This window comes from Ranitomeya imitator, chromosome 9, assembly GCF_032444005.1.
Source record: "Ranitomeya imitator isolate aRanImi1 chromosome 9, aRanImi1.pri, whole genome shotgun sequence".
Taxonomy (NCBI): domain Eukaryota; kingdom Metazoa; phylum Chordata; class Amphibia; order Anura; family Dendrobatidae; genus Ranitomeya; species Ranitomeya imitator.
Window position 1 is genome coordinate 34,228,060 of NC_091290.1, and position 10,108 is coordinate 34,238,167.

The following is a 10,108-nucleotide window of genomic DNA, read 5'->3' on the forward strand; positions in this document are numbered from 1 at the left end:
CAGCACTGCTTCACCAGTCACCTCCGATCCAGCGCTGCTTCACCAGTCACCTCCAATCCAGCGCTGCTTCACCAGTCACCTCCAATCCAGAGCTACTTCACCAGTCACCTCCGATCCAGAGCTGCTTCACCAGTCACCTCCGATCCAAAGCTGCTTCACCAGTCACCTCTGATCCAGAGCTGCTTCACCAGTCACCTCTGATCCAGAGCTGCTTCACCAGTCACCTCCGATCCAGCGCTGCTTCACCAGTCACCTCTGATCCAGCGCTGATTCACCAGTCACCTCTGATCCAGCGCTGATTCACCAGTCACCTCCGATCCAGCGCTGCTTCACCAGTCACCTCAGATCCAGCAGTGCTTCACCAGTCACCTCAGATCCAGCAGTGCTTCACCAGTCACCTCAGATCCAGCAGTGCTTCCCCAGTCACCTCCGATCCAGCGCTGCTTCACCAGTCACCTCAGATCCAGCAGTGCTTCACCAGTCACCTCCGATCCAGAGCTGCTTCACCAGTCATCTCCGATCCAAAGCTGCTTCACCAGTCACCTCCGATCCAGCAGTGTTTCACCAGTCAGTATGAAGGTCAGTCAGTCCGAAAAATTGGGAAAACTTTGAAAGTGTCCCCAAGTGCAGTTGAAAAAACCATCTAGCGCTACAAAGAAACTGGCTCACATGAGGACCGCCCCAGGAAAGGAAGACCAAGAGTCACCTCTGCTTCTGAGGATAAGTTTATCCGAGTCACCAGCCTCACAAATCGCAGGTTAATAGCAGCTCAGATTAGAGACCAGGTCAATGCCACACAGAGTTCTAGCAGCAGACACATCTCTACAACTGTTAAGAGGAGACTTTGTGCAGCAGGCTTTCATGGTAAAATAGCTGCTAGGAAACCACTGCTAAGGACAGGCAACAAGCAGAAGAGACTTGTTTGGGCTAAAGAACACAAGGAATGGACATTAGACCAGTGGAAATCTGTGCTTTGGTCTGATGAGTCCAAATTTGGGATCTTTGGTTCCAATCACCGTGTCTTTGTGCGATGCAGAAAAGGTGAACGGATGGACTCTACATGCCTGGTTCCCACCGTGAAGCATGGAGGAGGAGGTGTGATGGTGTGGGGGGTGCTTTGCTGGTGACACTGTTGGGGATTCATTCAAAATTGAAGGCATACTGAACCAGCATGGCTACCACAGCATCTTGCAGCGGCATGCTATTCCATCCGGTTTGCGTTTAGTTGGACCATCATTTATTTTTCAACAGGACAATGACCCCAAACACACCTCCAGGCTGTGTAAGGGCTATTTGACCCAGAAGGAGAGTGATGGGGTGCTATGCCAGATGACCTGGCCTCCACAGTCACCAGACCTGAACCCAATCAAGATGGTTTGGGGTGAGCTGGACCGCAGGGGGAAGGCAAACGGGCCAACAAGTGCTAAGCATCTCTGGGAACTCCTTCAACATTGTGGGAAGACCATTCCCGGTGACTACCTCTTGAAGCTCATCAAGAGAATGCCAAGAGTGAGCAAAGCAGTCATCAAAGCAAAAGGTGGCTACTTTGAAGAACCTAGAATATAAGACATAATTTCAGTTGTTTGACACTTTTTTGTTAAGTATATAATTCCACATGTGTTAATTAATAGTTTTGATGCCTTCAGTGTGAATGTACAATTTTCATAGTCATGAAAATACAGAAAAAGCTTTAAATGCGAAGGTGCGTCTAAACGATTGGACTGTACTGTATATTACTACATTAATCTGTTCCTTGCTTGCAGTATTTTATCCTGACCAAATCCTTCATTCACGTATATGTTCACGTATTTATTAATTTTTTTTGCAATATTTAATTTTTTCATCACATTGCACTTTGCATTGACATCTTTTAGTGTGTCAGTTTTTTCTTAATTTTATTTACTACTTTTTACTTCTTTTTTTTACCATCTACTGATGGTTATTCATATTGATAATTACTATTTGATTTTTTGATGGTTATCACTTTTTGGCTCTTTATGTTGATAATTATCACTTCTCTTTTTTTCCGGCACTTTTGAGTCATTTACTACTGCATCATTTTGGCTGATACAATTGGCGGATTGCTTCTTTCTATTTAAACTTCTTAGTTATTTATTCTACTAATTTATCATTCTTCCAGGTGTGGTGTTCCTTTTCGTATTTATGTGATTTTATTCTGATTATATTTTGATTATTGTTATATATTTTTAGTGCTGGCACCTTTGTGCTTGTAGTACTATGTACCACTATTAATAAAGGTATTTTAACCTATTTAACCTCTTGTCCTTTTATCTTTTCTGGGTTTGTTCCTTTGGTTTTATATTCACCAGTCACCACCGTATTCCAAGCTCATCTACATCAGTCACCGTCGACCCAGCGCGGCTTCACCAGTCACCTCCGATCCAGCACAGCTTTACCAGTCACCTCCGATCAAGCACAGCTTCACCAGTCACCTCCGATCCAGCGCAGCTTCACCAGTCACCGTCGATCCAGCGCAGCTTCACCAGTCACCTCCGATCCAGCGCAGCTTCACCAGTCACCGTCGATCCAGCGCGGCTTCACCAGTCACCTCCGATCCAGCACAGCTTTACCAGTCACCTCCGATCAAGCACAGCTTCACCAGTCACCTCCGATCCAGCGCAGCTTCGCCAGTCACCATCGATCCAGCGCGGCTTCACCAGTCACCTCCGATCCAGCACAACTTCACCGGTCATCTCCGATCCAGCACAGCTTCACCAGTCACCTCCGATCCAGCACAACTTCACCAGTCACCTCCGATCCAGCACAACTTCACCAGTCATCTCCGATCCAGCACAGCTTCACCAGTCACCTCCGATCAAGCGCAGCTTCACCAGTCACCTCCGATCCAGCACAACTTCACCAGTCAATTCCGATCCAGCACAGCTTCACCAGTCAACTCCGATCCAGCACAACTTCACCAGTCACCTCCGATCCAGCACATCTTCACCAGTCATTTCCGATCCAGCACAACTTCACCAGTCACCTCTGATCCAGCACAGCTTCACCAGTCACCTCCGATCCAGCGCAGCTTCACCAGTCACCTCCGATCCAGCACATCTTCACCAGTCATCTCCGATCCAGCGCAGCGTCACCAGTCACCTCCGATCAAGCGCAGCTTCACCAGTCACCTCTGATCCAGCACAACTTCACCAGTCACCTCCGATCCAGCGCAGCTTCACCAGTCACCGCCGATCCAGCGCTGCTTCACCAGTCACCTCTGATCCAGCACAGCTTCACCAGTCACCTCCGATCCAGCGCGGCTTCACCAGCCACCTCCGATCCAGCACAACTTCACCAGTCAACTCCGATCCAGCACAGCTTCACCAGTCACCTCCGATCCAGCTCAACTTCACCAGTCACCTCCGATCCAGCACAACTTCACCAGTCAACTCCGATCCAGCACAGCTTCACCAGTCACCTCCGATCCAGCTCAACTTCACCAGTCACCTCCGATCCAGCGCGGCTTCACCAGTCACCTCTGATCCAGCACAGCTTCACCAGTCACCTCCGATCCAGCGCAGCTTCACCAGTCACCTCCGATCCAGCTCAGCTCCATTGCCGTGGCATCTCCTCTACAGCCCTGTCCCTTGTTCTGCTGCACCAGCGCCTCCTGTCCATGTTGCACCAGGACTGCTTTTCCGGACTCGGGGCTTCAAGGATATACCTCCCCAGGTCAGACATAACATAATACATGATGTATATTTGACACAATATTGCACAAAAATTAATCTCTTTTTTTTTCCCCATGAAGGTTTTGAGGAGAAGGGAAATTGGGCTTTTTTTGTTGCACATTTTCTAATTTGCAAATTTTTAATAAACCACTTTTTTTAATTAAAGAAAAGGAAAAACTACGTTGATTTTATTAGCGAGAAAATCTATAACATGGAATAAACCAAAAACAAAATGAAGACATAATCTAAGATATTTCTGTGATTATTGCATTTTTAGCAGTTTTACTACTTTTCTGGCCGGCAGGATCTTCTTGCTGAGGAGTCAGGCTGGGTGACCGCTACATGACTGTTGATGGCCGATCACATTTCTTCACATGTTTTGCCGATAATTGTTAATTTGAATTTCGGAGGATTTTGCCTTATAAAATAATGACACTTTTCCACCTGTGGAGAATAAAAGACAAAGAATCTAGAATACTGTTACATGTACATATTATAAATAACCACATTTGCCCAATTCTGGGTCATGCCACCACAAAGCCCCCTACAACCTTTACAAAAGAGATGGCTCCAGGCACGATAACGTAATAACACGTGACGCAGAATAGAAGTCCCGAGCGCAAAGACCCCATCGATAACCTCCAGCCACTCAATGCCAAGTAATGGCACAACCTCCCAGGTTCTGGTGCTTTACACCAGGCAGGGAGAGATATGCAGCAAAGGCGAAGGAGACCCCAAATTATGAGGAGACCTCCCCGAATAGTAGGCTATTCTCTTCTTTTTCCAGGGGTCTCCCAATTTTTTGGGCATAAGAAGCTTCAATATATAAAACGTATATTTACAGGTAACTTGGCGTTTCTGAGTACAGCAAAGTATACTGAGAATAAAGACTAGTAGTACCGTCATGTATTCAAATCCGGGGGTTTTGCAGGTCTCTAAATTTTCTCCTTTGAGGCACCCTGTTGGCTCTATAATGACTGTAAATTGGTAATTTATCCCTTCGGTGACCTTGAATGAGGAAAACATAAGAAGAAACATTAGATGGTAAAAGCTTTAGATTTTACTATACATACTATATATACGTTATTAAATAGTTTTCTTAGACTTGATGAGGCCGGTGTAGTTACAGTTGGCATAATGTGCAAAACCATGCTCTACGTCACATTATCTCGTCACGCGATGTGCGCACGAGACATTTGCAGATGATTATTTTGCAATGAAAGCTTTTTACATTTATTAATTTAATGGCCTTTGAGGTCATGGTCCAACCTCTGGGACCAGCACTGACCCATAGACATACTTAGGTCTAGATTCATCATGACTGGCGTTTTGATATACAGTATCAATGTAGGATTCCCTAAAGTAACATGCTCCAAATTCATTAAAGAGGACCTGTCACTAGGTCAAGAGTATCCCGTTTTGGCTCTTAGTTTATCCCTTCTACTTCACTGAGTAATACATTTTTTTGCGCACGTTTGCTCACATGTCAGGAGGAATTTTGGTCCACTCCTCTTTGCAGATCATCTCTAAATCATTAAGATTTTGAGGCCGTCGCTTGGCAACTCTGAGCATCAACTCCCTCCGTAAGTTTTTTATGGGATTAAGGTCTGGAGACTGGCTAGGCCACTCCATAATCTTAATGTGCTTCTCTTTGAGCCACTCCTTTGTTGCCTTGGCCGTATATTTTGGGTCATTGTCTTGCTCGAAGACCCAGCCACGACTCAATTTGAATGTCTTGGCGGAGGGAAGGAGGTTGTCACTTAGGATTTTACGGTACATGGCTCCATCCATTTTGCCATTGATGCAGTGAAGTAGTCCTGTGCCCTTAGCAGAGAAACACCCCCAAAACATAATGTTTCCACCTCCATGCTTGACAGTGGGGATGGTGTTCTTTGGGTCACAGACAGCATTTCTCTTCCTCCAAACACGGCGAGTTGAGTTAATGCCAAAGACCTCAATTTTGTCTCATCTGACCACAGCACCTTCTCCTAATCACTCACAGAATCATCCAGGTGTTCATTGGCAAACTTCAGACTGGCCTGCACATGCGCCTTCTTGAGCAGGGGGACCTTGCGGGCACTGCAGGATATTAAACCTTTACGGCGTAATGTGTTACCAATGGTTTTCTTGGTGACTGTGGTCCCAGCTGCCTTGATATCATTAACAAGTTCACCCTGTGTAGTTTTAGTCTGAGCTCTCACTTTCTCATGATCAGGGATACCCCACGAGGTGAGATTTTGCATGGTGCCCCAGATCGATGTCAATTGACAGTCATTTTGTATTTCTTCCATTTTCTTACTATTGCACCAACAGTTGTCTCCTTCTCACCCAGCACCTTACTTATGGTTTTGTAGCCCATTCCAGCTTTGTGCAGGTCTATGATCTTGTCCCTGACATCCTTTATAAAGCTCTTTGGTCTTGCCCATGTTGTAGAGGTTAGAGTCTGACTGATTAATTGAGTCTGTGGATAGGAGTCTTTTATAAAAGGTGACTATGTAAGACAGCTGTCTTTAATGCAGGTGACGAGTTGATTTGGAGCGTCTAACTGGTCTGTAGGGGTTGGTAAGGGATCAAATACTTATCTCTCACTGCAAAATGCAAATACATTTATATAATTTATACAGTGTGATTTTTTGGATTTTATTTTTGATATTATATCTCTCGATGTTAAAATTAACCTACCCTTAAAATTATAGACTGTTCATGGCTTTGTCAGTGGGCAAACTTACAAAATCAGCAAAGGATCAAATACTTTTTCCCCCCCCCACTGTATATGTTGTGCATAGTAGGCAAATAGATGTGCTACAGATATTGCCCATATTACAGCAGCTCAGGGCTTATGCTCAGCAACAAGAAGTGGTTGAATGGAATCTGTCAGTGATCTAGGGTATTCGTTGGCAAATCCATCAATTACAGTTGTGCTCAAAAGTTTACATACCCAGCCAGAATTTTAGCTTTCTTGGCCTTTTTTCAGAGAATATTAATGATAACACCAAAACTCTTTCTCCACTCATGGTTAGTGGATGGGTGAAGCCATTTATTGTCAAACTACTGTGCTTTATCTTTTTAAATGATAATGACAACCCAAAATATCCAAATGACCCTGATCAACAGTTCATATACAACCTTTTCTTAATACTGTGTATTTCCCCCTCTAACATCAATGACAGCTTGAAGTCTTTGGTGGTAGTTGTGGATGAGGTTCTTTAGTTTCTCTGATGGTAAAGTTGCCCCAAAAAAAGCCTTCAGTTCCTGTAAATCCCTGGGCTGTCTAGCATGAATTGAACGCTTAAGATCTCCCCAGAGTGGCTCAATGATATTGAGGTCAGGAGACTGAGATGGCCACTCCAGAACCTTCACTTTGTTCTGCTGTAGCCAATGACAGGTCGACTTGGCCTTGTGTTTTGGATTGTTGTCATGTTGGAACGTCCAAGTACGTCCCATGTGCAGCTTCCGCGCTGATGAGTGCAAATTTGCCTCCAGTATTTCCTGATAACGTGCTGCATTCACCTTTCCTTCAACTTTGACCAAGTTTCCTGTGCCTTTGTAGCTCACACATTCCAAAAAAAACAGTCATCCACCTCCGTGCTTTACAGTAGGAATCGTGTTCCTTTCATCATAGGCCTTGTTGACCTCTCTTCAAATGTAACGTTTATGGTTGTGGCCAAAATGTTTAACTTTGGTCCCATCACTCCAAATTACCTTGTTCCAGAAGTTTTAAGGCTTGTCTCTGTGCTGTTTTGCGTATTGTAGGCAAAATACTTTGTGTCATTTGCGTAGTAATAGCTTTCTTCTGGCGACTTGACATGCAGCCCATTTTTCTTCAAGTGCCTGCTTATTGGGCATCTTGAAACAGCCACACCACTAGTTTTCAGAGAGTCCTGTATTTCAACTGATGTTATTTGTGGGCTTTTCTTTGCATCACGAACAATTTTCCTGGCAGTTGTGGATGACATTTTTGTTGGTCTACCTGACCTTGGTTTGTTTTTACAGAGCCCTTGATTTTCCATTTGTTAATCACAGTTTGAACGCTGCTGGCTGGCATTATCAATTCCTTGGATATTTGTTTGTATCCCTTTCCTGTTTTATACAGTTCAACTACCTTTTCCTGTAGATCCATTGACAATTATTTTGCTTTCCCCATGACTCACAATCCAGAAACATCAGTGGCTGGATGAAAGGTGCAAGAGTCTGTCTGGATCCCAGAAACTCACTCAGCTTTTATGCACACTGATTACAAGCAAACAGGTCACAGGTGAGGATGTTACCTTTAGCAGCCATTCAAACCCATTTGTGTCAACTTCTGTGCTTGTTATCAGGCCACAATCACCAGGGTATGTAAACTTTTGATCAGGGTCATTTGGATGTTTTGGGTTATCATTATGATTTAAAAATAGAAAACACAGTAGTTTGACAATACATGGCTTCGCCCAACCACTAACCATGAGTGGAGAAACAGTTTTGGTGTTATTATTCATATTCTCTGAAAAAAGGCAAAGAAAGCAAAAATTCTGCGGGAGTATGTAAACCTTTGAGCACAACTGTATAGTGGGATCAGGTGGCAATCAGAGGCTTTGCTATGGCGGATGCATGGATGCAATAGGCAGTTCTACCAATGGGACCCCACTGATAGCCAAGTCCCCAATCTGGAAATCTTTGTATCATCAGTGGCATATACATTGGCCAGCTGTTGGCCAATTGGACAAGTATCTCCTAACTCCTCCATAAATTGTAACTCTCAGCTGAAAGTTCATCTATGGGAGAGCAGCCTAAAGACACACCCCACAGGATACTGTGAACATCTCCCACTTAGTAACGACCATAAAAAGTACAACTAACCAGATCGGAACTATATGGCATATCTAAAAAAACAAAAAAAAACTTTTGGCTACGGCTGTATACATATTTATTCTTTATGGGAAAGACACTGCCAGCCTCTTCTGGTGGTGGCTTGTCTCCTGGTGAACAAAAGAATGGGCCATTGGAAATCCAACAGCCGGTTCCTTCTACATTCCGACATCATCTGTGGCTGAAGAGTCAGGAGGCCCCCATAAATATTAGACTGTTGGACCATTTTGCCAATATTGTTGTGTTCAGCCAATATAGAGGTTATGTTGTGTTGTGAGAGAAGAGAGAATTTGTTGCTCTCCAACCACGATTAGTGTTACATCAGTTCTCATCCGACACGATCCCCATTGTCGATTCTTCGATGATTTTACAGGACATTGGGTTTTCGTTTTTCAGTTATGTAATTATGAAAATGTAAGCTACAAACTATGAAAAGTGAAAAAGCAATCACTGCAAGAACTCAATTCTTTACCTGCATCAATGCCTCCTCCACGGCAGTGATCTTGCTCCAGTACGAACTTAAACTTTCCTTATTGTACGAGTTTAGGAGAAGCTTTACCATGTTGATTACTCTTTCGGAGTCCAGGGGCAAAGTGTTCCATCCTCCGAGAACAGGAGCAACCTCTGCTTTAATCAATTCCTCCACGGGGGCGCAATAGCCAAAAGAGAAGAAGAGGAGTATGATAGAATTCATATTTCCGTCTGATACATGCAAGAAATACGGCACAAGACGTCCTGCAATGCTAAGATGGTGACAACTAATATATATGCTAATGGAATCCAGCCTATCCCTCTAAGTACACGTGTGAGGAGCCAAGTCCTGTAACTTTACTAACCGCAAATATTAGGACCTGTCAACAAAGGATTGTGTGGTTAGTTTACAGATGTAGGTCTTGTAAAGGCCCTTCTTAAATGGGTATGTCATGTTTGTAGTTCGGATGCACACGTCTCCCCAGCCTCAACGCCTCCCTGCATACTGGGGAACATTGTGTTCCTGAAGATTGACAGTTCGAGCCTGTGACATAGCTCCACCATTGCTCTGTACCATCTCAAAATAAGTAAAACGTGCAAAAAAACCTAATAGGTGCAGAAATACTGCAACACGAAAAACTTGTAAGGGTGGGAGTTTTGGGGTACCAGGGTCAGCCAAATAACAGGGACTTACAAGGATTGGACAGGGATCCCAACTCCTTGAAGTTGCAAGTAAAGGAAAAAAGAAAAGAAAAAAAAACAACAACTGTTGAGATTGTTCCTTTTTTCTTCTCTATAACTTGCAATAAATGATATGTGGCAGAATATATTATTTTAGACCATATTAATATATGTGAACAGTATGGAGAAAATTAGCTTAATTTGAATTCCCCATGGTGGGATTTTTGGGCTTCTTGTTGGTTCACAATATGTCTTTTGTGATGTCCCAAACCTATTCCTCCTCCCAAACAGGGAGTTGAAATATTCATTTGTGGAATTTGTGTGCTGGTAAATTGTTCACATTGATTTTATGGAGGCTGTAGACCTCTTTTTAGAAACTAACTAGTGAATGTTATGTTTTAAACCACATTATTTTT

The 10,108-nt window shown here is 43.8% G+C and overlaps 1 protein-coding gene across 1 annotated transcript; it reads right to left on the reverse strand.

Moving 5' to 3' along the window:
- Window positions 1-3,862: 3,862 nt before the first annotated feature.
- On the reverse strand, window positions 3,863-9,284 carry LOC138648738 (cystatin-SA-like). The gene is made up of 3 exons (XM_069738588.1): window positions 9,013-9,284; window positions 4,593-4,700; window positions 3,863-4,136 (listed from the first exon to the last, which is right to left on the reverse strand). The coding sequence occupies exons 1-3, from the start codon at window positions 9,232-9,234 to the stop codon at window positions 4,053-4,055; spliced, it is 414 nt and encodes a 137-aa protein (XP_069594689.1). The 5' UTR covers window positions 9,235-9,284; the 3' UTR covers window positions 3,863-4,052.
- Window positions 9,285-10,108: the final 824 nt, after the last annotated feature.

Coding starts and splice junctions, on each gene's coding strand:
- LOC138648738 (XM_069738588.1), bottom strand. CDS start 9,234: ATGAATTCTATCATACTCCTCTTCTTCTCTTTTGGCTATTGCGCCCCC. Junction 4,701..9,012: donor TGGAGGAGGCATTGATGCAG/GTAAAGAATTGA, acceptor TCCTCATTCAAG/GTCACCGAAGGGATAAATTA. Junction 4,137..4,592: donor CCGGATTTGAATACATGACG/GTACTACTAGTC, acceptor TATTCTCCACAG/GTGGAAAAGTGTCATTATTT.